A 27,778-nucleotide genomic window follows, 5' to 3' on the forward strand; every position below is an offset into this window, starting at 1 on the left:
AGAAAAGGGGAGAGGATAGGAGAGGCTTTTGTGGGGCAAGCCTGAGGGAGAGAAGGGGAGAGGAGAGGCCAATTGTAACTATCATTAATTTTCAGGCTCAAAGTGTCGGTTTAGCAAGCCCGATCACATAGTTTCATAGCAGAGCACGGATATCTAGCTAGTACCGAAATAAAACAAAGGATGGATTTTTTTTAATGCTATGGGCATTCAGAAGACTTGCAGTTCTCATTGATTATCATATTGAAAGAAAAGCACTATCTCCAGAACATTATGGTTGCAACTCGAATTGTATTCCACATCAAATTCCAGGATAGTCAGTTGAATGCTACTACTTGGTGCTATTGGAATATATCAGTAACATTCCCTGTTTTGTGGGTTCCTATTTGGATAGCCAGGGCTATGGAAAGATCCAGATGGCTCAATTCTCCACCACACTCTGAAAACAAAAACCAGGCAGTACTGGTTGGAAAACTAGAGGAGCAGGAGGATGTTGACAACTACTCATTCCAGCAGACTCCAGACCCACAAAAGTGGTAAAAACAATTAAAAATATAAAACAACACAGACACCCCAACAAAGCAAATTTAAAGCATAAAATGCACACACTTGTACACACAGCAGTTTTACAATAAGTTTCCTTTTATATAGCCCTATTGATCACTTCTTTTAAATCTATTTCTACTACCACTTTCTAAAAATAGAATTCTAACATTTTACTATTTCATAATTTTCCGGTCATGTAGAAAGATTTAACTCCCATTTCCAAAACCTTTCATATATACGTTTGGAAATGAAGGTGAAATCTGTCTCCAATGACTGGAAAACTAATGAGTTGATGCATCGCTGGATTAATTATTAAAAAAAAAACCATACACACACAGGAAGAAATAGTCCAGGAAAAGTAAAATAGAAATAATAAAATTCTGCTGGGTTTCAAACTGGCAAACTTGTATTTACAGGGCAAGTATTGTAGGTATTGCTATTACAACATTCGGAATGAAGATAGCACCAAAATATTTTAGAGGCCTAAAATATCATTGGCTTTCTTTAAAAAAACATTTTATTAATTTTATTTATATTTAATCTAATTTTCATCATCAATGTTTGGTCTGGGTATAGTAATGTTCATCAGTCATAGTATTCATTTTTGTTATAACATTCATTACCATAATAGTAGTTGTACAATCTACTCTATTGTGTATGGAGAGTGGAAGAGGTATATTGGGTTTCTATTTTGGGGGGTATTGTTGACAAGAGGAATTGCTGTGATTATTGTTTAATGTTGTATGGCCCCGGCTATGCACAGTATATATGTGAGTGTACGAAAATGAAAAAATGGAAAATAAAAGCCTTTTCAATAAAAAAAAAAATAGTAGTAGTACAATCATAGTATTATAATCACAATGATTCTTAACATCCTCTACCTTAACAATTCTCCACTTTAATATTCCCTCTTTTAATATCTCTTCCTTTCTAACTTCTGTCTTTCTTATCTGCCAGTCAGACCTCTATAAAATCAAGTTTGTCCCATTTCAAAAAACAATAGAAAGTATAAGAAAAAAGAACACTACATAAAATAAGAAGGCGAGGGGGGAGAGGGAGAGAGAGGCTGCTCAAAATAATACCAGGAAAAGGAGAATCGTTCCTTCATTATTTCTTGCCTGCTTCAACCTTATAGTTGCTATGCTTTAAATAAAAAAGAAGGAGGAGAAATGCAAAACCAAAGGAAGGAATATGGCGGGAGGCAGGCCAAAAAACAAAACAAAAAAAAGCATAGCAAATAAAACATGGAGGCAGGTAATAGACCACAGATGGCTAACCTTTTTTTAAAGTTGTGCCACAATTGTGTGTGTGCGCACGCTATTGCACATGCACCCACCCCCTGGGCATGCATGCATGACCCACCCCCCTGGGCATACGCGTGTCCCCCCTTGCGAGAAAGAGTTTTCGCCCTCCCCAGGCGCTGGAGGCTTTCCTGAAGCCTCGGGAAGGGCAAAAAACAGCCCAACTGGAAGTTTGGGAATAAACTTCCGGGTTGCCTGTTGGGCCATTTTTCGCCCTCCTTCCGAAGCCTGGGGAAGGCAAAAAACAACAACAACATCCCAATAGTCAAACTGGAAGTTCAGGAACGAACTTCCAGTTGGCCTGTTGGACCTGTTTTTCACCCACCCCAGACTTCGGGAACTTTCATGAACCTGGGGAGGGTGAAAATGGCCTCTCTTGGCCCCCAGGAAGGCAAAAAACCATCTATTTCTATTTCTATTTCTATTTCTATTTCTATTTCTATTTCTATTTCTATTTCTATTTCTATTATTTCTATTTATTTCTATTTATTAAATTTATAGGCCGCCCAATCCCAGAGGACTCCAGGCGGCTTACAGAAATAAAAATATTAAGAAAAGATTAAAAGCAAATAAAACACAGCAGATTAAAAGAAACACAACATGCACCCAATCTAAGCGGGGCTGGACCTCAATCAAGAGGTCAACAGCCCCAGGCCTGCCGGAATAGCCAGGTTTTGATAGCTTTTCAGAAGGCCATGAGAGTGGATAGGATCCGGATCTCTGGGGGTAGCTCATTCCATAGGGCTGGAGTGGCAACAGAGAAGGCACTATTCTGAGGCATCGCCAGCCAAAATTGTCCAGCTGACGGACCTGGAGAAGGCCCATCCTGTGCGATCTTATCGATCTTAGGGAGGTGTGCGACAGAAGACGGTCTCGTAGATATCCAGGTCCTAGGCCATGTAGGGCTTTAAAAGTAATAACCAGCACCTTGAATCATGCTCGGAGACCAATAGGAAGCCAGTGCAGCTCGCGGAGGATAGGTGTATCCAGTCCACCCAGTATCGCTTGCACGGCTGCATTCTGGACTAATTGTAGTCTCCGAACACTTTTCAGAGGCAGTCCTATGTAGAGCGCATTACAGTAATCCAGGCTTGAGGTGACGAGGGCGTGAGTGACTGTTTGAAGTGCCTCCTGGTCCAAATAGGGTCGCAACTGGTGCACCAGGTGAACCTGGGCAAAGCCCCCCCTGGTAAACAGCCGACAGGTGATGTTCCAATGTCAGCTGCGGATCCAGGAGGACCCCCAAGTTGCGGACCCTCTCTGAGGGGAGCAAATTTTCTCCTCCTAGTCCAGGACGGACTAGCTGGGCTGTCCTTAGGGGGCAACATCCACAGCCACTCTGATGTTGCACTCTCTGGCCAGCATGCACATGCACGCCAGAACTGAGGACTGCTGTGCCAGCAAATATGGCTCCATGTGCCACCTGTGGCACATGTGCGATAGGTTTGCCATCACAGCCATAGACAATGCTTAGATGTTCTTTTTATACTCTTTAGCACTGTTTGGTTTTGCCTTTAATCATTGGCTTTCTTGAAGGGCCTTTCTACTTACAAAGTAGTCAATGAACTGCAATAAACCAAAGCACGTGATTTGAAATATGCAAGAGCGCTTGAGGCAACCTAATATTGAAAGATACTATTTGACGTGGAGCAGAAAAATGCACCCAGTGGTCATTCTGATTAACAAATGACATTGCCAAAATGCTGAGAAAGCAAACAAGCAGTCCTATGTTTCATACCTGATCATAGCCTAAGGACAACATGCTGGGTCTAATTTGATTATTAATTCATAAACAGGTAATAGATTGCATTGCTGCAATACTGTATTTTACTATGATTCTTTTAGCCTTTTGAATTAATTCTAATGTATTTATATTTCTTAGCTGCCCATCTCCCTGATATTATACTTAGAGTTATACTACTAATACTGTAGATGTTTATTTGCTTTGAAGATTATGAGTAGAAAAACAACTCGGAGATTACTGAAAATTTAAAATAAACATTCAATTGGTAGAACTTTATTCTACAAGTTTCATCATGGGTGTGTGACTCAAAAAAGGGATGTTCACATCAAAATGGAAAGTCTGTTATGTGAGAATATATAGTGTTACTACATAGGCAGTCCTATCTAGGGATAGAGTCTAATAAGTCACGAGCAGGTGTGCTATGGCAAGGTTGCTAACGAGTATTCATCAATTTCACCCATCCCTACTCACAGGTGCTCATGCCTTAGTCACTTCCTGGCTTGACTATTGCAACACGCTTTACATGGGGCTGCCCTAGAAGAGCATCCGGAAGTGCCAGTTGGTGCAAAATGCATCAGGCCCATATGTGACCTTGGTATGCAGACCTTGGTATGACCTATCCTGCAGGAACTGCATTGGTTGCTGATTTGCTTCCAGGTGCAATTCAAGGTGCTGGTTGTCACCTTTAAAGCCCTTCCTGGCTTGGGACCAGGTAGCCTAAGGGACCATCTCTTACCAGTCACATATACCCGACCCATCAGAGCGGGCAGGCAGGGAATGTTGCGGGTCCCATCCCCAAGGAAAATATACCTAGTGGGACCCAGAAGAAGGCCTTCTCCATGGTGGCTCCCTCTCTCTGGAACATCATTCACCCGGAGATTAGAACATCTCCCTCTCTAATTCTCTTCCAGAAGGTGCTAAAGACCTGATTCTGCCAGCTTAGGCCTGGGAAACCCAGAGCCGGATGGAGCCCATTAAATGGCTTCTGTAATTGGCTGTCGCTGGGTTGGGAGATGGGGGATGGAGATGATTTTGTTATATTAATGTATTTGATTTTTTATTAGTTTTACTGTGTTTAGATGTGGTTTTTATATTTTGTAACATGCCTTGAGTCACCATGGCAAATGGGCAGCAATATAAATTTAATAATAACTAAATAAATACATTTACAAATATCTCTCTAAATTTTTCTTTGTCTAGAATAAAACCATTCTAGTTTTCCTATATTACCTTTCTTTATCTAGAAGTTTTCTTGACTCTTGGTATCTTAGCTTTCTGCTATTAAAACAATTTTGAATCAAACTAAAAAAAATTCAGTGTATTCATTTAACAAAAGCACATTTGTTGAGTTTCCTTTCTTTACTATATTTTCAGTGAATCATTATTAATGCCAGTCTGCTGCTTTTTACATAAGGAAGAAAATTAGTCATATCTGTAATTTGATTGTATTTATTACAAAGATGGTCTCTTGAGAGACAAACTCCTTTTCTCTCCTATTCAAAAGTTTAAAGAAATTGTTGAGAGCCATGCTCTACTAACATGTGTCCAAATCTGATTCATTAAGCAGGCATGAATCATTGACTCAGTCTGGAAAAGTATGGAGAAAAGTTCCTGGGAGGACATGACTTCTTCTCAATTTTGGATGCAGAAAGAAAGCTGTTATCCTCCTAAGATATGAGACCCAATGGCTTAGTTATGTCATTTTCACAATAAACAGCTGTTCTTCAAGAAATATGCATGGTTTTGGGTTAATCTATGCCTGGAACTCCAGTCCACATTTTATCACAGCCTTTTCCAGCATGACATTCTCCAGATATATGCTATTAGAATTCCTATCTTCCGCAGTCAGAATTACCCATCCTGACCAGGAGATGATGTGGAATTGCAGAACACCACATAACTGGGATCAGCTTACTTATGCTAACAATGTATAAATTTATTTAAGCATTTTTTCTACCAATTGGTTGTTAGTTGCGAAGTCAGATCTGACCCATTGCAACCCCATGGACAATGTTCCTCCAGGCCTTCCTGTCCTCTACCATCTCTGCAGTCCATTTAAGCTCACACCTATTACTTCAGTGACTCCATCCAGCCACCTCATTCGCTCATCCCTTCTTCTTTTGCCCTCAATCTTTCCCAGCATTAGGCTCTTTTCCAGTGAGCCCCTCCTTCTCATTAGGTGGCCAAAGTATTTGAGCTTCATCTTCAGGATCTGTCCTTCTAAAGAGCAGTCAGGATTTATCTCCTCTAGGACTGACCGGTTTGATCGCCATGCAGTCCAAGGGACACGCAGGAGTCTTGAAAGTCTTGAAGTTCAAAGGTCTCAATTCTTTGGTGCTCGGCCTTTCTTATGGTTCAACTTTCTCCTCCTCCCAATTACAACTTCTTTGTTTATTTTTGGATTTTTTAAATCCTGCCTTTATAAGTAACTCAAGATGGCAAACATGCATAATAATACCCTCTCCTTTTATTTTCCCCACAACAACAAACCTTTGAGGCAAGTTGGGCTAAGAGACAATGGGACATCCAGCTGATTTTTATGCCTAAGGTGGAACTAGAATTCAGTCTCCTGGTTTCTAGGCTTAACCTTAACTTCTACATCCAACTGGCTCTTCTAGTGTTTTTATTGTTATCTACATTCATGCTGTATTGGTCCTAGAGTTTAACACATCAGTGGTTAATATTTCAAAAAAGTATGTTTTTAAAATGGATTTGCTTTTCAGCAGCTAACAAATGTCAAATATAGTCAAAAGTTAGCTCACACATAATAAAAAATCAAAGTTTTCTCCAGGGTGAATGACATATGGCAAGTCTTAAGTTCTTTGCTTTTCTTTTTCACAATTGTAAAGAAAAGTTTAAAAATTTCTTTTTTGTTGTTATTGTTTTTTCACCCCAATGAAAGAATAACAGAATTACAGAGTTGGAAGGGACCTTGGAGGTCTTCTAGTCCAAGCAGGGATACCTTATATAATTTCAGACAAATGATTGTCCAGTCTCTTTTAAAAAGACTAAAAGAGACAGTTGGGATTCACAGACAAGTGATTATATTAACAGACCAGGGAACTCCTGGTGACATAGTATATCTGGGCTTCAATAAGTCATTTATCAAAATAGATCACAGAACAAGTTAAAGAATGGATGGCTTGCCTCCAGAAATTGTGATGCTCTATTACTGGAAGTTTTTAAGAAGAGATTTTTTTCTGGAAAGTTATAGGACCTCCTGCTTGAGTAGGGGATTGGACTAGAAGGCCTTCAATGTTACTTCCAACTCTATTATTCTGTATTCTTATCTGTCTGTCAGCAAGATACCTCTTTGAAAGTTAGGGTGGGAACAAGTCCAAATTTGTGGGGCTTGGAGAAGTCAACTAAAATAGTTCAAGTTCAAAAATTCAAAAATGAGCTAGAGTCAGCAAGAAGCTTCAGAGAAAAAATTCCCAAAACATTTTCTATCCGGTCCTAGGTACCCCTCCTTTTTGGCCACATGATCAAGATCGGAATTTACTTAAGAAAGGAAATTTCAAAGCTGGGTTGAACATATTTTCTCTTATTTTTTTATATCTTGTCGCTGCTCCATTAGGTCCCAGTTCCATGAACTTGGGGTTGCCTAAACAACAGTTAATACAATACATCTCATTAATTTGAATTTAGTGACTAATAGAGGCAGCTGAATGATGGTAGTTGTTGATAAGTACCCTTTTCCTCCTCCAAAATACTTGAACTCTCCATGAATTGGCTTATATTCAAAAATGCAGTACTTGCAAATGAAATTTTAGATGCATTGAGTACATCTGGAGAATGAGTAAGAGAAACAGATGCCTCCTTCACAGGGGAAGCATGCTTGGAGATCAATTTTCAGTAGAAAACAAATGTTGGGTGTAAAAACAAGAATTTACTTTTGGTAGTGCTTGAGAGTTATAAAAGAAGAAAGTTACTGAAACTAAATCACAGTGGTTTGTTTAGTGATTAGCCACAGATGATATTTAATGTGGAGCTTTTATGTTTCAGTTATTTGTACCAGCAAAACTAATTTCCTGGTATTATTCTAATTATTAACTACATTTTGTTAGCATTTGAAGTATTTGCAGTATTTAAAACTTCACTTCAAAGATGTGTCCTTACACAGTAACAATTCACACGTCCTTTCTACCTTAATAATACTGATTTTTTTAAAATCATTCTGGCACCAATGTTCTACCTATAAATTTACCCTGTTCATAAAAACTTTAAGCACTTTATTTGTATTGTGAAAAAAAATTGATGTGGCATTATATTAGAGATGTGTAAATCATTTGGGTTGACAGGAATATATTTGAATATGTTAGGGGACTTTAAGGAAAACTGTAGAAGCATTTATATCTATTACTCTTCTTAACTTTTTTTAACATATGAGTGATTGGATTGCCTTCCTTAATTAACATAGTTGCTAAATTAAATTATTTGATTATTTTTTTGATTTTGTAAATCAAACTGTGGTTCTGAAGTTGTTTTTAAAATTTGTAGTTTCACACTGTAAGCTTGGTAAAATATTACTCTGCTCATGTATCGTTTCAAAAGAGTACATTCCCTTTCGTTCTTGTTCTGGCTTCTTTTTTTTAAAAAAAGAAAAGATGCAGGGTAGTGGTATCTGTAAAATCAATGGGTGTGATAAACATGTTTCCAGGATTGATTCCCTTTGCATCAAGAATATCTACAGCACTATCTTAAATTTGGGCATAATTTTTCCCTGCTTCTTATCTTGAGGAGGTGATTGCTTAGCTCCTTGTAATGTCTCTTGTGCTATGCATTGTCTACATAAAGCAACTTGTTCTTATGCAGAATTGAGAAAGAATATCATTATGTATACTCCATCATTTGTTCTTAGCTAATTAAAATTATCCCAATCAGATGATATTGCATATTATCTTAGAACAGCAGTTCTCATAGTGTAGTATGGGGAGCACTGGAGACAGAAGCCATTTTGGGGGGTTCATAAAGGCAAATATTTTAAAATGAAACCAGAGAGCCAAATACAGGAACTTTTCCTAAAAATAGTTAGTTTCTTTTTTTGATACATAATCCCATGCAGATGCCCCTATAGGATAAATGAGCTGTGATGGCGCAGTGGTTAAAGTGCAGTACTGCAGGCTACTTCTGTTGACTGCCTGCAATTTGGCAGTTCAGATCAGATTAAGATTGACTCAGCCTTCCATCCTTTTGAGGTGAGTAAAATGAGGACCCAGATTGTTGGGGGAGGGGGCAAGAGACTGAATCTGTAAACCGTTTAGAGAGGGCTGTAAAGCACTGTAAAGCAGTATATAAGTCTAAGTGCTATTGCTATTATAACTATGGAAAATTAAAATTTAAAACTCAAATCAACTTAGTTTTGACTGCATTGTTTATTCAATTACCTTCTTGGATCTACTTTTTTGAATGTCAGCCATAAAATTAGGCCATTACAAATATGTTACTTTTCAAGATACACCAATTAAAATTTCCTTCTATTTATTACAAAGACTAGCATCAGGATGCCTCTGAAGTTTATCCATACCTGTATGCAAGCCCATCTTCAGGCCATCCGAATTTAAATGAATATTCACAGCAAAACATAAATGTTAGGATATTGGAACATATGCAGCTTCTCTCAAGAAACTGCATTTTTTTGTGGCTTAGTTCCATAGGAAACCACTGTGTGAATACTCTGGCAGCAATGCACTGTGGTTATGGGAAAGAACTGGGAATGTTTCAGTGTAAATATAGGCATTTCTATCCAAACGTTTTCTCCTGATTCCATCCTGTTAGCAAGAAAATTGGGTTTACTGATATTTGAAATAGATGGGTGGAAAAATTGTGACATATAATTGCAGCAAACTGTGTTTGGCAAGACTTGTGCTATACCTTCAGATTACAGAGAAGTTATTTTCTCAGATGAAATATTGAAATATATTTTTAAAGATTAGCATTTTTTTAAAAAAATAAATGAAAAGTTAATGAAAAGAACTGATAAAATTGAAGAAATGTTTCAGGCTATGATTTTGAAGCTTAATGAATAAATGTGTGTGGATGTATATATACTTCTACTCTTGATGCTTTCTGTTGCACAATTTCCCATCAAGTGAAAACTCTCTAGAAGTTCATGCTTTGTAATCTCTAAACAAAAACCACATTACCATGCCAAGATCATGGTAATGAAAATGTCATGAAGCCCTGCCTACTTTGTATATGTGTCAGAGGCATGCTTTATTTACTCTTTGTGTACACTTAAGGTATAATTAAACATGATTGCCATTTTTAACCTCATGTTCTGTTATTCCTGATGCCTTCCTTCATATTTAATTGACATATGGAAAACCATTAAACCATTATTGTGAAAGCTAGAGTATGCAAGACAACAAATAAATTGCTTTGCTCATGGTTTAAATATTAGGACCATACATATATAATGATGTTTAGTTTATTTGAAGAAACTGCTTTTCAGCTTATTGCAGTTGCTTGTGTCTTTAGCAAAATTACCTATCCACCTTTTATCTTTAAATCTCCTACTGTTCTTGAGTTTGGAATGGGATAATTGGCTGCAGCCACCTCACCTTGTCCTCTTCATCCTGCCCTTCCACCCTAGCCAACCCACCACGATTGTCCACACCTGCCCCCCTGCCTCAGCCATTCACCCACCCCCTATCCAACCCAATGCATCATCTACTTCCTGGCCACTCCTCCCAGGTGGCTCCTTCCTCTTACCCTGGGAGATTTGCTGCAGGACAATTCACTGCACAGGGCAATTATCTGTGCAGCTAATAGCTCCCAGGATGCTGATGCTATCACTGCACAACCACACCTCCCCCTCCCTCAGAAAGACTTGAAGCCACCTGGGGGAAAGTAGAGAGAAAAGGAGATACAGTGAATAATCCATTGTAATACACTTTGCCCATCAGGACACTGTCAGTCCAGCTTCGATTCTATATAAGTTTGTGTTTTATTGCCTCTTAAGCTACAAAGCTGAAGGTGCCACAAGGACCCTTGTATGTGTGTTTGCACAATTACCCAACCCAGGTAAATAAAAGTCCAAGTCCTGGAAGACTCCTTTAGTCTAACTCATCTTTGGAACTGCAGTGGTCATGAGAAGCTGGCTGGATCAACTCAATTTCAAGGTAGTAGAGAAAGTGAGAATCTGAAAAAATGACTTGATTAACAGGACTTGCGCCTTTCACTAGTATTCTCTCCCCCCCCCTTCCAGACTGTTTATATGGATTGCAAATTTATTTTTTGTTGTTGCTTGGAAATATGTGCTCAGGGTGATGTGTATACTGTGGAGGGTGTATGTGCATGGCAAGATCATGTGCAATGCTGCATGCAGCGTCTTGTGAAAAATGATTGCATCTTTGCCATGTGTATGGAAAAAATGTACCTCAGTAGGATTTGACACCGAGAGCAGATGTGGGTCCTGACAGCAGAAGCCAAGGCCAGGCTGGCCAGGTGAGAATTACCTTTGCAAGGTAGGCAGGAAGAGTGCACAGTCTCTGGTGGGGATGGGCCTGCCTTGCATCCTCCAGGCTTGGGTTGAGGCCAGCAGGGCATGTTTGTGTGTGTGGCAGTGGCAGCATCTGCATCCTAGGAGCTTTCCCATATGGTTAATTGTCCCATGTAGCAAATTGGCCATGACAATTTGTCCCATGGTGAGTCACCTGGACAAAGCATCGGAGAGGAGACCCGGGGGAAAAGTGTGTGTGTGTGGGGGGGCTTCCAGGAAGGAAAGGCCATGATGAGTCAGGGGGGCTGAGATGAAGCGACCAGGGCAGTACGTCCATGGAGAGATGAACATGGTAGGTTGGTTGAGGTAGGGAAGCTGGAATGAAGCATCTGCACCAATTGTCCTAGACATGTTTTAGTTTTAATTTAAAAATGATCGTTATTTATAAGCTGCCTGACAAGATTCTGAATCTGATGAAAGGCCATCTTCTAAGACCTCCACATAACATTCATGAAGATGTCTCTATAATCCTTATTTCTTCTGAAAGAATATTTAAAGCAAATCAGCTTTATGTGCATTGATTAAAAAAGGAGAACCTGTCTGAAATTACCATATTTTTCAGAGTATAAGATGCACCAAGATTTTGAAGAGGCAAATTAAAAAAAAAGTTTTTGCACTCTGCAGACCTCCCAAAGAAGGCCCGTTTTTCACAAAAATGGGCCTGTTTTCCCCCCTCAAAAAAAGGCATGAATAACCTTTAGGAGGCTTGTAGAGTGCTCCTGGGGGGTGCCCCCCCAAATGAGCAAAAAATGACCCATTTCCATGAAAATGGGTCTGTTTTTTGTCAAAAAAAGAGCACACATTGCCTTTATGAGTCTTACAGAGTGGTCCCTGGGCTGGGGCAAAATTGAGCAAGAAATGGCCCATTTTTCACTCATTTCTGCCCTCCCCAGCTCCCAGGAGCACTCTGAAAGCCTCCTAAAGCCTCTGCACGGCCGTTTTGGTGAAGGGGCGGGGTTTCGGGAGGCAAAAAATGCTGTATTTAGTGTATAAGATGCACCCAGATTTTCAGCCTCTTTTTTGAGGAAAAAATGCATCTTATACTCCGAAAAATACAGTACATAGCTGTATTGCTGAATAATTAGGTTAAATCTACCTTCCTCCTGCCTGAAGGCAATTAGGATGAGTAAAGCAAAAAGCCATTCTGACAATTGAAATCCCCTTGGCTGTTGAAGCCATTTTCTGACAGTTAACTCCACAAGATCTACTGGCAGAGACATCTGTCTGTAGAAGAGCCACATGAAGTAACGAGATCAAACAATCTTATAAAGTGACTTCTGGAGGTCATTCCAATCCTGTTAAAAGCACTCCATTCTGGGACACGTGATCAGAAGCAAAGAGAGAAGTGGAATGGAAAATTCAGCAACATTCTGAGTCATTTCCCAACTGCATCTTCCAGTAGAGTCTATTGGGTTGTGGTTGTTTTCTGGAAAGTTTTTCTCTGCATGCCCTGATCATTTCCAAACTTGATTACACTTTTGGTGGACTCTTCCCCAACAGCAACTCTGGTTTAGTTCTATTCAGGTTTTGGGAAATATCCTTGCGGACAGAGTTTTAAGCTGCTTTACATTGTTTCCTTCTTACATTCCGCGGAGTTGTCCCAAAGATCTTTTTTCAAGAGGCAATTGGACTGTCTGGTTTTCCTTCAGAATTGTTGGATGAGAAGCGAAACATCTTCAAAGAAAAACCAGAAAGTTCAGTTGCCTCTTGAAAAAGCATCTTGCGACAACCATTACCTGGATGACTGAGAATCTCCATAGATATTCCATTGAGTTGGAGAGAATAGAAAGAAGTAGAGAAGGGATCTAGAGGTCTATTGGCTAAACCAGCCACACCAGAAAGACCTAACATACCAGCAAAACTTAAGGCCAGGCAGAAAGTGGTCACATTTAACACACTGAATCCAACAGACGCTCCCCAAATAAAATGTTGAGTACAATGAATTATTACATTCTCACTCACAAGCAGGATCAGAGTAAGAGGAAGTCTAGTCGCGCATATCATACATACATACATAGTTAATACATATCCATGATTCTTTTCAGCAGGTGTTCTGAAACAGTTCCTGTCCAGTTCAGGAATAGCTCTTATTTTCCAAACAAATGGATATGAAAGACAGGAAAATGAAGCCAGATGGTAGGCTAATCATATTATGACACCATAACTAAATTTCCCTTTATAGAGGAAATGATACACTCTCTGCAAAAATTAGTTAGAAAATATTTGCTCTACTGGTATTTATCTGCCAAATCAGAAGGTGGGATTAGAGATATTTTTGGCTGCAGGGAAAAGGAATATCTGATTTTGCTGCTATTAGACAAAGAATAGCTTTGCCATTCGTTACAACAAAGAAGACAAATTTTAAAATAGTTGACACAGATACATAAGACTATAAGAAAGATATAAAAAGTGACTTGGATCTGTCAATGAACTTTAATCACTTCAAAAGACTATGAGATTGGAAAAGGTTGCTGGGCAAAATAATACTTGGGTCTACGCAAGAAAGTTTGGATGTAACTCTAAACCCCTGATGAAACTTAAGAATTGGTTTATTTTTTAATGACTTCCAAATTCCTTTTAAGTATGAGTGCTGTGTGCTTATCTATGCCAAAATTGCTTAGAAACTGCAACAAATAAAAAGACCAAGAAGCAGATGACTCAGAGGTGACTGTATCTTCCTGTGGCATCTTGGCTTTAGTAAGAGCACCCTGTGCAACATGCTGATTTGGAAAAGTTGTGGGTGCTCCAATACTGGAGGTTTTTAAGAAGAGATTGGCCAACTATTTTTATGAAATAGTATAGGGATTCCTGCTTGAGCATGGGGTTAGACTAGAAGACCTCTATGGTCTCTTCCTACTTTGTATTCTTTAGAAAAAGGCATAAATTATGGTTTTCAAAAGGCCTAACCAACATTGGATGCATCTGCTCTAAATAAACTCTGACTTCTTTTAAAATCAAATACGGTATGCATGTATTTGAAGCTGTATGTCAAATTACAGCAAATCTAATATTAAACTAATCAGAGAAGCATCGACACTGGGATCGCAAACCTATGACAAATATGGTAAAGATAATATGCAACAGTGTTTTGCATGACACACCAGCATTCATCAACAACTGGCAACTATTCTTAAAAACACGCCATGTTTTTCAACAATTTTTGCAGACTGAAGGGGCTACACAAAAATGGAGGGTGTTCTTACATGACTTCTGGACTCCCTAAAAACTACCCAAAAAGGAGAAATGCTTTTGCAGTTTTTAGTGGTTGCAGAGACCATGGAAGAACATTCTCAGAAGGCACTCCAAGGCCCAGAACAGCCTTTGGTAGGCCAAATGGGCCTGTCAACAGAGAATACAGCATCAAATAAGTGAAATGAAGCAGATCCTGGGGAGCACTGGGGGCAATCATACTATTACCCTAAGGCTCACAGACCTCGGGGAATGGTACAAGGTAGCCTTTCTGAGTGGAAGCAGTGGCAAAGGGCTATCCAAGTATGAAGATTGTATCAAGATTATCTGACATGAAAATATTGCTTTATGCTGTACTAGTGAGGCCACACTTTGAATATTGGCCCAGTTGTTGTCACCTCAATACAAAACAATGCAGAGATCCTGGTAGTACAGGAAAAGCAACAAAGATTATTAGGAGACCAGAGGCTAAACCACAGGATGAACAATTGAGAAAACTAGGTATGTATAATCTAATGGAGAGAAAGATTAGGATTAAACAATAGCTGTCTTCCAGTATTTGAGGAATTCTCACAGAGAAGGAATTTGAACTGAGGGCAGGACAAGAAGTATTGGATGGAAGATTAATAAAGGGAGATGCTATCTAGAATTAAAGAGAAATTTCCTGTCAGTGAGAACTGATTTTCCTTCAGAAGTTATGGGTGCTCTTTCACTGGAGGTTTTCAAGTAGAGATTGGACAGCCATTTATCAAGAATATGCAGTGCAATAAAAATTGTTCTGCGCACAGAAGTGAAAAACAAGATTGCGGTGCCTATGGCGCTGCCCAGAGAACCGGTTTAGGGGTGTGGCAAGCCTGGGTTGCTGCCAGTTCCAGTGACCCAAGCCGCCAAACCACTACCAGTTCAGCCGAATCGCTCCGAACTGGTAGGAACCCACCACTGGCGCAGCCGCATTGCTTCTGTTAAGTCTACTGTTCAGGGTGGTCTAGGTGGTTGAGGGGTAGATAGAAAATAGTGTCACTTTTGTTTGGAGTGTCTGGGTTTGACAAACCAGCAGAGTCAAATTAAGGATTTTTCTGAATTTTTGACATATTAAGTCCAAAAGATTCACCATCACTGATCTATGCCTTCCCACTTGGCTATCCCATCTTTTCAAAATACTGTACTAAAAAGAAAAGCTCCAGCAGCTAAATGCCTAAAGTTATGTGAACCCCTCCTGGGTATGCAAAGCAGGCGGCAAGTTAAATGTGTGAATGAACTTAACATTTTCTACCCCAAAATCGGAAAGATTGAGGTGCCTCTTTTGTATCTTCCCCCTGTTGTTGCATTTCTAACTGAAAATTATTCTGGCACCCATACTGCCTACTAGGTTTTAAATGGCAATTTCTTTCCTAAGGGAAGGGTTATGAATGCATGTTATCTTTCTATTCCTGCTTATAGTACCGTAATGGAAAACCTATGGCATGTGTGCCAGAGGTGGCACGCAGAGACCTCTCTGTGGGCACAAACACCCTTGCCATCTGCTCTTTTGGTTCTGGTGCATACATGCGTGCTGGCCAGCTGGTCTTTGTGGATGGTGGAGCGCCAGAAAATGGCCTGAAAACAGCCTGAAAATCAGTCAAAAACGATAAAAAAAAAAAACAGCCATGTGCACACCAGGCAATGGGTTTTGGGTTTCTAGCATTCCGGCATTGGCATTCAGTGCTGAAAAGGTTTACCATCACTGCTATAGTACATTAATCCTACACCATTTTTTAAAATAGCTTGCTTTTTTTAAACCAATTTTATCTGATTGTGATAAAATGAAAAGGGGAATAAAAGAGGAAAGTGTATTTTGTGGCAGAAATTATTTGTACTTAAATTCATGAAATCTCTCTCTCTTACACTGAATTTACTTCATGTACTGCAGAATACACCATTTATAGAACTTTTTAACACAAAACAGCACTTCCTGAAATAGTCAAGTGGTCATGCAGTGTTCAGTGGTCACACAATCATTTCATATACAGGAAAAAAGAAGCTGTGTAAATAAACCCTATATGGACATATAGACTTCCTTTCCTGCAGGGTAATTTCCTAATCAATGTGTTCGAATGGTTTTGGAGGCTCTATTTTTTTTTTTTTTTTTTTTTTATAAATGTAGACCAGCATTTCACAAGCTCAGCAGATTTAAGATGCTGGCTGGGAAATTTTGTAAGTTGAAGTTCATGCAGAAGTGTCCATGAAGAAAACTACAGCGATAACCTTGAAAGAAGAATTGGAAGGAAAAGTTGAAGCAAAATTAAAGACAGTTTTGTTTTGAGAAAAAGAGGGGAGTGTAAGAAAGACACTTAAAGTAATTATGCCTTGACCTTGTTTGGTTTAAGAGGGAGCAGAAGGAAACTGGCTATGTCATTAAATCCTACAACAAAGTAGCATAAAGAATAAGAAGCTAAATCTAAACTAAAGAGGCGGGGGAACCCTTGCAGGGCAGAGCTGAAGAGTATGCCCAATTCTTAGCGGACAAAATTGCTCGGTTTCGGTCGGACTTGGACTCCACCCCCGCAGTTCCAGCCGAGGCACAGGGGGACCAAGTAGAACAGCTCTGGGTTGAGTTTCAGGACGTTACCCCCGGGGATGTGGACAAGGCCATGAGAGCTGTAAGTACCTCCACCTGTGTTCTGGATCCGTGTCCCTCATGGCTGGTTACGAACTGCAGTGAGGTGACACGAGGCTGGATCCAGGCGGTTGTAACCGCCTCCCTTCGGGAGGGGAACTTCCCCGCCGCACTGAAAGCGGCGGTGGTGAGACCCCTCCTGAAGAAACCATCCTTGGATCCAGCTGTTCTTAATAGCTATCGCCCAGTCTCCAACCTTCCCTTCTTGGGGAAGGTTGTTGAGAAGGTGGTGGCCTTCCAGCTCCAACGGTCCTTGGAGGAAGCAAACTACCTAGACCCCTTCCAGTCAGGCTTCAGACCCGGTTACAGCACAGAAACCGCTTTGGTCGCATTGATTGATGATCTCTGGAGAGCCAGAGATGAAGGACATTCCTCCATCCTGGTCCTCCTTGACCTCTCAGCGGCTTTCGATACCATCGACCATGGTATCCTTCTGCGACGACTGCGGGAGGTGGGAGTGGGAGGCACCGTGCTACGGTGGTTCTCCTCCTACCTCTCGGACAGGTCGCAGTCGGTGTTAGTGGGGGGGCAGAGATCGTCCCCTAGGCCCCTAAATTATGGGGTGCCTCAGGGTTCGGTCTTATCCCCCCTACTATTCAACATCTACATGAAACCGCTGGGAGAGATCATCCGCAGGCACGGGATTAGATACCATCAATATGCGGACGATACTCAACTGTATCTGTCCGCCCCGTGCCAACTCAATGAAGCGGTAGACGTGATGAGCCGGGGCCTTGAGGCCGTTATGGACTGGATGAGGGTTAACAAGCTTGTGCTCAACCCAGAAAAGACCGAGTGGCTGTTGTGTTTTCCTCCCAAAGATTTGACTAATATTCCACCACTCAGGCTGGGGGGTCAAATTTTACACCCCTCAGAGAGGGTTCGCAACTTGGGAGTCCTCCTGGATCCACAGCTGTCATTTGACCACCACCTAACGGCTGTGACCAGGGGGGCATTTGCCCAGGTTCGCCTGGTGCGCCAGTTGCGACCCTACCTGAATCGGGAGGCTCTCACAACAGTCACTCGGGCCCTTGTGATCTCTAGGCTGGAATACTGCAATGTGCTCTACATGGGGCTGCCCTTGAAGAGCATCCGGCGACTTCAGCTAGTGCAGAACCCAGCCGCGCGAGTGATTGCGGGTGCACCTCGATTCACCCGCATAACACCTATCCTCCGCGAGCTGCGCTGGCTGCCTGTCGATCTCCGGATGCGCTTCAAGGTGCTATTAATCACCCATAAAGCCCTACATGGCAGTGGATCTGGATACTTGAGAGACCGCCTTCTGCCAATTACATCCCTGCGACCAATAAGATCCCATAGATTAGGCCTCCTCCGTATCCCATCGGCCAGCCAGTGTCGGCTGGCAACTACAAGGAGGAGGGCCTTCTCAGCAGTAGCCCCGACCCTTTGGAACGAGCTCCCCGTGGAGATTCGTACCCTCTCCACCGTACAAGCCTTCCGCATAGCCTTGAAGAACTGGCTCGCCCGTCAGGCCTGGGGATAAGGATAGTTACCCCTCCCGAATGATGAATGTATGTTGCCTACTATTTTATTATATGTTTCTATCTTGATGTCTGTATTCCCCCTTCCCGGTTTTATGTGAGCCGCCCTGAGTCCCCTCAGGGAAAAGGGCGGCCTACAAATACTAATAAAACTCTAAACTCTAAAACTCTAAACTGAATCTAAACAAAGGAGCAAAGTTTAGCTAAAAGGCCAATGCCTGCACATATTTTTAAGACTATTGTGAAATGGGGTCAACTGAAAAAAAATGTCATAGATTAAGAAAAAAAACAGACACAGAGATACAAGTATGTAAAAGTAACCAAACAGCATTGCTAAAAGCAAGAATAATTGTATTTCTTTTTTGTCCTTTTTGAAGGAAAGAACAATTGTAACCCAGAAAATATTTATAAAGTGGTTTGTGAACTGTGATCCGCAAAAGGTTAGGCATTGATACGTTTGCTAACTTTTCATGTGCCAGAAGAATATAATTTTCCCCAAAAGGCATCAATATAATCAGCATTGTACAAAGGATGACAAGGAAGCCAAAAGAGTAATTTGAAGAGCAAAATGCCAGTGGATTTTAAAAGCTCCTTTCCTTTCACCTTCACATTCCTTCCCCTTCTTGATAGGATCCAAGAATATTTCCAGCTAGGAGAGAACCAATTTAGAAGCATTGCTAATGAAAAAAAGAAAGCAGTGAACAGGGCCCCCAAGGAGCATAATAAGACTTAGGCTGACATTCTTTACAGCATCCAAATTTCATCTCGTGCTCAGGACTGCTGTCAGGAGTCTGTTTCACTCTTCCTGAATGCATCACAAAATCAGCTCCAAACCCTGTTGAAACCTTCCTTCAAGATAACCAATTTGTCAAACATTTTATTATTATTATTTTTTAAAAAAAATTATACACTGTTCTTTATAAAAATGTGTATTCATGCATCTCTCTCTCTCCCCCACCCCCATCTCTCTCTGTGTATGTGCACATGTAACTGATGTTACACATTAATAAAAGACTCTAGAAACTCCTCTCTGGTTGGATGATGTCATCTCCATTGAGGAAATCAGCTTCCCGCTCTCCTTTGTATAGCTCTGGGGTGACATCACCTCAGAGCCCTTCAGCCTTATCCCCTTTCCATTTTCTCCCTGCTGAGCTTCAGCAGAACCACTTGCTTCCCATAAACCGTCTCTTTCCAATGTTGCCAGGATCCCCTAATCTCCTCCCCGCCCCCTACCCACCCTTTGAATATGAAATGGGCGACCAGTCTAGCCAGAAAGAGATGACAAATAACTGCATTTTGTAAGGCTGCCCTGGAAAGGAGTTCACTTTCAGATATTGTGTAATAATTCATCCAACAGCTCAAGCCAGCCAGGGGCCTGGAGGCAGTTCCAAGGGACAGCTTCAAATTTAATAATGCAAATTGATTAGGCAGAGAGGGGAGCTGTAGCAATTTAATTACTATTTACATCATCTTCACATTCTCTGCAAGGATTGACTATTACAATTCCATAGCTCTATCGGCAAAGATACATTAATGCTTCTTAACATGCATCAAAGGCAGATGTAAACCAATGATAATCATCTTGATCAAACCACATGAATGCTTGTTTGGGCAGGAAAGTGTGTACATATCTTAATGGTACTCAGGCTCTGAGGGTTGGTCGCAGCCCTACAAAAAAACTGACAATTTCCAGGGCTACTCCAAGATCTAGATACTGATTTTTAAAACCTGAATAACTCAGGATCACCGACTCCGGATACCAAATATGAATAAATGGTAATAGCACTTAGTTGGTCTAGATTGGTCTTGAAATTGTTTCATCAGCTTAGATCACCAAGAATTTCTTAGAACTGTAGAATAGATAGAGGACTTAGCATCCCAGAAAAATGCAATGAGGAGTAACTTCCATATTGTTGGAAAAATAAAAACTACATAAAACCCATAGGAATTTAGGAGTTAAGTTCATGAGAGTCCGATTCAAGAGAGTATTTACTTTTCCAGCTCTATATACTTTACCTAACATCTGTTTATTATCAAAAATTGTTTACAATTAAAATTAGGTAAGTATTTAAAAGAGACAGAATCTTTTCAATTTTGGCCTCACCTTGTGACATGCCTACTAGATTTCAATACTAAATTAAAGCATTTCATATCTCCCAGGCATTTGAAGGGCTAAAGTCATCTGTAAAGTCAAATTGGTCTGAGCTTAATGGGCCAGCTTATTGTGGGATAATAGTATAATATATTTTACAATCTGTAATACCTTTCATTTGATACAACTCCGGCTCTGTGGAACGATCTACCCGTAGAGATCCGGACCCTTCCCTCTTTCTCAGCCTTCCGAAAAGCCACTAAAACCTGGCTATTCTGGCAGGCCTGGGGCTGTTGACCACACGAATGAGGTCTGGCCCCACCAAGACTGAGTGTATGGTGCATTGCTTTTAAATTTGTTTTCCTCTCTTTCTATTTTCAACTTTTTATCTTTTAGTCTTGTTTTTGTAAGCCACCCGGAGTCCTACAGGATTGGGCAGCATATAAATTTATTAAATTACAATTACAATTACAATTACAACAGTAGTGGGCCTTATTCAAGATGACAATGAGGGTGCTTACTGCAAGGAATTAGAGGGTTTGGTAAACTGGTATAACAAAAGCAGCCTGGTTTTAAATGTAAGAAAAACTAAAGAGATCATTGTTGATTTCAGAACGAAATAGGCACAGCTACACACCTCTGAGTGGGATTCACCTGCGGGTCATCTGATGTACATTTTCTTTCCCTGTCCTTTCCACTTTCTATAGAGAGACGGTTGAGAGCATCGTGTCATACTGCATTAGGTCTGGTTTGGAAGCATTATTGCTTCAGACAAGAAGGCAATGCAGAGAGTGGTGAGGATGGCAGAGAAGATTATTGGTAGTTCACTTCCTTCTATCCAGGACATAGCATATAAACGGTGCTTGAGCAGGGTCTGCAGGATTGTCTGGGATGCTATACATCATCTTCATGACTAGTTTTCCTTGTTACCTTGGGAGTTTTCCTTGTTACCTTGGGAGAAAGGTATCTTTGTGGTATCTGAAGCAGAACATCCAGATTCAGTCACATTTTTGTTCCATATAGCATCAACCTTGTTAACTTTCAAGTTTCCTTTTTCTGCTAGGTATTCAAAATAGACAGTGATTAATACTTATATATATACTGTATGTATGTATGTATTATGTATGTGTGTATGTGTGTATGTGTGTGTGTGTGTGTGTGTGTGTACATATATATATATATATATATATATTTATATTTTTATATATATATATATATATATATATATATATATATATATATATATTTATTTACAATTAAATAACAAATAATATAAATGTGTGTGTATGTGTGTGATTGTGTGTGTGGCATCTGTGTAGATGTGTTATATATGTCGATGGGTAAATATACATTTTCTTTTGAGAGCAAGCAACAGAATTACATTTTTAATGTGGGTCAAACTTCTTACAGTAAAAAAATGACAATAAAGGTTATCTTATGTCATCTCATCTCATCTCGCCATTAATTATAGCATCTAAATTCTTGGATTCTCTATTTATTTTAATATTTTTAGATAGCTGGGTGATTTCCCACAGATAATTTTGCTTATCAGACAGATCACAATAAAAATAAAAGCAAAATGTGCATCAAGTTCAAAAGAAACATATAATTGCTAAAATTGGAATAAATGAACAGTAAACAAATCAACTCACCTGTCATACAACTACTTTTTCTGGAAACTAAAATGGAAAGAGGTCAAAACCCTTAATTGACAGTGAGAAGCGTGGATCTGCCTATTAGAGCAAAGCTTTTACATTGCAAGGAAGTATTAATTGCAGCCGGGTGCAGTGTTATCAAGTTTCCAACAGCTCCCATTACCAGTGACAAAACTCAGATGTGCTCAGATCTTAGCAGATGGCCATATTCATCACCAATACATGCGAAGCTTCGCTTGTTTGTCTATGGATATGAACCTTCTCTATCAAAAATTCAAGTGGAAAGATCCTTCAGGGTCATCCCTTGTATGTTACAATATTGGCAGAAGAGTACGATACTCTTCCTTGCAACTGTTGCCCTCCACCACAACTCTTTTCCTTCACCAACAACATAGCATTGTGCCAATACAGTAACTCTTCAAACATTTCTGGGCAGAAGAACATTGCACTATTAGTGTACGTTTTGTTCCACAATGGCAATATCAACTGAAATTCTTTCCACTTTACAACCAGCTGAGTAATCATATGAGAAGGGCATTTCAGGTCAAAGCTATCTTGTCATGACTTTTCAAAACATGTATTTGCCGCCCTAATATAAATCTGTAAGAAAGTTTATAATAATATGATAATCCTATGCTATGCTATCCAATCTTATACTGTGCTACACTAGACTACTTGTCACTATTAACACTACCTTTTAAATATTTTTAAAATGTAATATTGCTGTGACCATTGTATTCCTAATTAAGAGAGTGCACAGTTGTCTCTGGGGGAATATCACTTTTTTTTTTCCTAACCAAAAATTGTTATGGCCAAGCCCAGACTTCAAATTGTTAGACAAAATGATCACTGTTACTGGAAATATGAAACAAAATTTTAAAACTGAAATGAAAAGAAAGCAACTCATATATTTAAAAAAAAATCACATTACAGGCTTAACTCAGAGGATGGTTTCCTGCTTTGGGGTAGTAATCATTTCTGCCAAATTCCCAATATACCTTACCATTTACTTTCCATAGCATCTGAAATCCAGTAGATTCACCAATTTGATCAGAAAAAAAGACCACATGAAGACTGGAATTTGTGGTACCTCCAGATGGAAGAACATTATCTCCACAAAATGTGCCGATCAAAGTGGATTGAGCATTAGGGCCATCATAAAGCTGAAAGGAAGCAGAAAAGATTTACATGTGAGATGATGGTTATATTTTTTAAAATATCTGGATATAATAAAAAGGATCATGATTAAGTATATGCTCTCTCTAAGTGGAATCTACTTGATGACTCCATTTTTTTCATTGTACCTCCATAACTGGCTTCCTAGCCTTTCAACTATCATAAAGCAAATTTTTGCAGCAAGAAAATATTTATAGTAATGCAAGGCCCCTGCTAGGGAAATTCATATTCCCACTTCAGGGAAGATGGCACAGGCACTGGCACTTAGATTTATATACCGCTTCACAGTGCTTTACAGCAGTAATAGTATTCTCTTACCTTCATTACCGGTTTAAAACCAGGAGTGCTCACACGTGACACTTCTGCGCATGTACAGATGGTCCATGATGACGTCTGGGTGGGTGGGCGGAGCCTCTCACCACCGCCGCCACTACCATCTCTGCTTTACAGCCCTCTCTAAGCGGTTTACAGAGTCAGCCTATTTCCCCCAACAATCTGGGTCTCCATTTTATCAATTTTGGAAGGATGGAAGGCTGAGTCAACTTTGTGACGGTGAAACTCAAACTGCCAAACTACTGGCAGCCAGCAATCAGCAGAAGTAACCTGCAGTACTGCATTCTAACCACTGCGCCACCATGGCTCGTATGCCTGCATTGGATATGTTGATATGAGGGAAAGAGCGCATGCATTTCCCCCACCATTTGAGAAAATGGCATAACACCCAAAGAGGACACCAGTAATATTTGCAATTACTGCAGCTGTGGATTCCAAGATAAATCCTTGGCTCACGCAATCAGAATAAAAAGCAGATCATAAAGAACTCGCCAAGTACTTGGAAATGTGGGTTGTATCCTTGAACCAATGTTCTTGTTCTGCTATAGCTTCTCTGTTGAGATTTATTTAGTTTGTGAACAGGATTACAGTGGGAATGATGAAAAGAAATAGAAAGAGATGGGTAAAGAGAATCTGGAACCAACAATAATTTGTCTTTCCTTTCCAGTGTTCCTTCCATCTATTTAATCAGTTGAGAGAAAGGCCTCCTTCCAACACCACAGTTTCATAAATCATTTTTTTTTGGCAGTCCTTCTGCACAGACTATTTTTCACAAACAGACAATAATTTCATGTCGAACTGCTGCAGTTTGGTCCGCAAGGGAACACATTATTAAATTCAACTGAAAATAAGACAGCTGTAAATATTAAAAAGCTCAACGATAGCTAAAGTGGAATGCATTTGCTGGAATTTTGCAGTGCTTAGAAAAGAAAAGGACAGTTGTGTTATCTTGGATATCTGGATGGCTATTCAATCCTCAGAAAAGCATTTTCAAGATATCACTCTAGAGTGATGATATTCATCCTTTCTCATTTTATATTTTGCCTGAAGACATTGATGGAAAGTAATGATTGCAGAAGGGAAAGACAGACATTTCTCTAATATGTATTATTTAGACATTAAACTTGGTCTCCAAAAGAAAAAGTATGAGAATTGTTTTTCCTTATTGAAAAATTACCTGTGCAAATCCATTCCTTTTATTTTATGGATACCACTAATATACAGTTCGAAATTGCTTATTTTCCAGTCACCAGATGCCCCGGTGAGAATTGTGTGCTCCAAATAATATTATTCTCTCCATCTTAACTGAAACTAATGGGAACAATATTTAGCACTCAACAAACCCAGCACAGTGTCTATCTAACTCTGACTACCCTTCAAATGAAATCATCCTTCATTAAGGTTGATCTCAACTGAAGCCCAAAAGTAGTGTGATGAAATGGAAAACAAAGCTGAAAACAGATAGTCCTCGACTTACAATCATTCATTTAGTGACCTCTCTAAGTTATAATGGCACTGAAAAAGTAACTTGTGGCTGTTTTTCACCCTTAGAACTGTTGCTACAGCCCAGGGGTGGTATTCAAAAATTTCAACAACGGATTCTCTCCCCAATTGCTGGGTGGGCATGGCCATGGTGGGCATGGCCTAATCGGGCTCCTGCTCTATGGGGAGGGGACTGTTTTTGCTTTTTTCAGGCTCCAGCAGCTTTCCCCGAGCCTCTGGGAGGGTAAAAACTGCCCTCCCCCTGTTAAAATGGGCCTCCTGGAAGGTCCAGAAGGCTGGAAACGGGCATTTCTGGCCTTCCAGAACTTCCAGGAGGCCCATTTCCCCCCTTCCCGAGCCTCCGCACGGGCCCTGCACTTACCTTGCATCCAAAATGGTCCATGTGGGGGATTCCTGGGAGGTGGCGGGGTGGGCGGGGCCAGCCAGGAGTGGGATGTGGAGTTCTCCAAAGTGGCCATAATGTTAGCTGCAGGTTCTCCCAAACCCGGGTGAACCCCTAGCAGCCCACCCCTGCTACAGCCTCATGGTAATTTCCCATAGTCCTATAGGGCTGAATCTGGAAGTTTTTTTACATGACCAACTAGTGTATATTGTACACAGTTTTAACAAATGTTAGATTTTATTCTTTCATTCATTATTATACAACCTAAAACATTCTTCCCTAATCTCACAATGCTGGCTAGAACTGGTGGGAGTTGTAGTCTAACACATAAGGAGGCATGCTGCATTTGGACAATCTGTTAATCTAAGACAAATGTGGTAAGAAGCAAAACCAGTCACCCACATGACTGGACTGCATGAATTATTTATTTAAAAAAATTCTGGTTTAAAGGAAAAAAAGTCACTGCCAAAAAATGCAAATTTAGTCCAGAAACCTTGGGAGTTATCTGTGGTATTTCCTGCAATAAGGCTTTGACAGAGTAGAAAGTTCTGCCAGTGAAGTTCTCTAAATCAAACGAAAAATTAAAACACATAGGTTTATACTGTGTCAAATTTTAACTCCTAGTCCCAGAAAAAGTCTAGAAACTAATAATAAAGAATGCCAACTTTCATGAATGACACTTTTGAAATGAAAAAAAAAACTTCATCAATAAATACAAGTTGGAGACAGAAGGGTTCTGTCTGCTAGTTCTAAGCAAAAGGTGAAAAGAAAAATTTTGTTTATTTTGAGGAAGTCTGTGGGATTGAAAGTACTAAGTATGGATTATTCCCACTTCAGTAGGAAGGTAACAGCATTCTGAATGCCTCGGCGTATAATGTTATCCATGTGATCATGTAAATGTCTTTGGACAACACTGGCTCCCTTGGCTAAGAAGCAGAGATAAGCACTGCCCCCTAGAATTAGAAATTATAGGTCAGGGAAAATCTTTACCTTTATGCATTATGTATGTCATACAGAGCAATTCTAATGTACAACATATAAACATATAAAAACAGTCTCCAGTTTCTACTTGTGGTCTTTGCTCCCTGATTATATGCATTAACTGCAAACATATGCAGCCCCACACCAGTGGTGGGTTTCAAAAATTTTTGGAACCTACTCTGTGGGTGTGGCCTCCTTTGTGGGAGTGGCTTGTTGGCCATGTGACCTGGTGGGAATGGCTTGCCGGCCATGTGTGTTCTCTCTCTCTCTCTCTCTCTCTCTCTCTCTCTCTCTGTCTGTCTCTCTGTCCCTCCCTCCCTCCTTCCTTTTGTCTCTCTGCCCCTTTTTTCTTTTTTTCTTTCATCTCTCTCTCACTCTTTTTCTTTCTTTTTTCTTTATTTATTTCTTCCTTTCTTTCTCTTTCTCTCTCTCTCTGTGTCAGCCAGCCAGCCAGCCAGTCAGTCAGTCAGTCTGTCTGTCTGTCTGTCTGTCTGTCTGTCTGTCTCTGTGTGTGTGTGTGGCAGTGGTGGTCCAAAAAATTTTGAAACCTCTTCTGTAGGTGTGGCCTGCTTTCCGGGTCCACTGGTGGAATCTCTTCTAACTGATTCGGTAGATTTGACGAACCGGTTCTACCGAATAGGTACGAACTGGTAGGAACCCATCTCTGCCCCACACTCACTTTCACTGATAATATTATCTATTGCAAGGGTCTCCAACCTTGGCAATTTGTGGACTTCAACTCCCAGAGCTTTGCTGACTGAGGAATTCAGGAGTTAAAAGTCCACAAGTCTTAAAAGTTGTCAAGATTGGACAGTCCTGATCTATTGGATAATGATTTTAATAGATCAACCAAATTCAAAGAGCACCAAAATTCCACAATATTATGCTTTTTATTAAAAGTGTAAGAGTCCTATCTCCCCAAAATGGTGGTAACTCTTCCAGTCAAAAAGTCTTTTCAAACACTCTATTGTATTGGATTGTAAATCTGGATTTTATTTTTTATATTTTTTAGTATTTATATTTTTATTTATTTGTTTGTTTGTTTATTTCCTATCTCTCCATGGGGCAACTTTTGGAGGTTTAGAGCAATAAAAAGGAAAAAAGGAAAAGAGTGTAAACAGAAGTAAAATAATAGAACAATAAAATAAATAAAGAACATAATGGAAATACATCAACATAACAAAAAATATGACTGGATATGGATGGATAATCAAAGA

The 27,778-nt window shown here is 40.0% G+C and overlaps 1 protein-coding gene across 1 annotated transcript in view; it reads right to left on the reverse strand.

Moving 5' to 3' along the window:
* The window catches only part of CUBN (cubilin), a 187,038-nt gene that overhangs the window by 91,591 nt on the left and 67,669 nt on the right, over positions 1-27,778 (reverse strand). Inside the window, 4 exon segments of the mRNA XM_032235067.1 lie at positions 256-416; positions 419-471; positions 21,446-21,590; positions 23,190-23,349. Coding sequence (XP_032090958.1) covers positions 256-416; positions 419-471; positions 21,446-21,590; positions 23,190-23,349 — 519 coding nt within the window.

This window comes from Thamnophis elegans, chromosome Z, assembly GCF_009769535.1.
Source record: "Thamnophis elegans isolate rThaEle1 chromosome Z, rThaEle1.pri, whole genome shotgun sequence".
NCBI classification, from domain to species: Eukaryota; Metazoa; Chordata; class Lepidosauria; order Squamata; family Colubridae; genus Thamnophis; species Thamnophis elegans.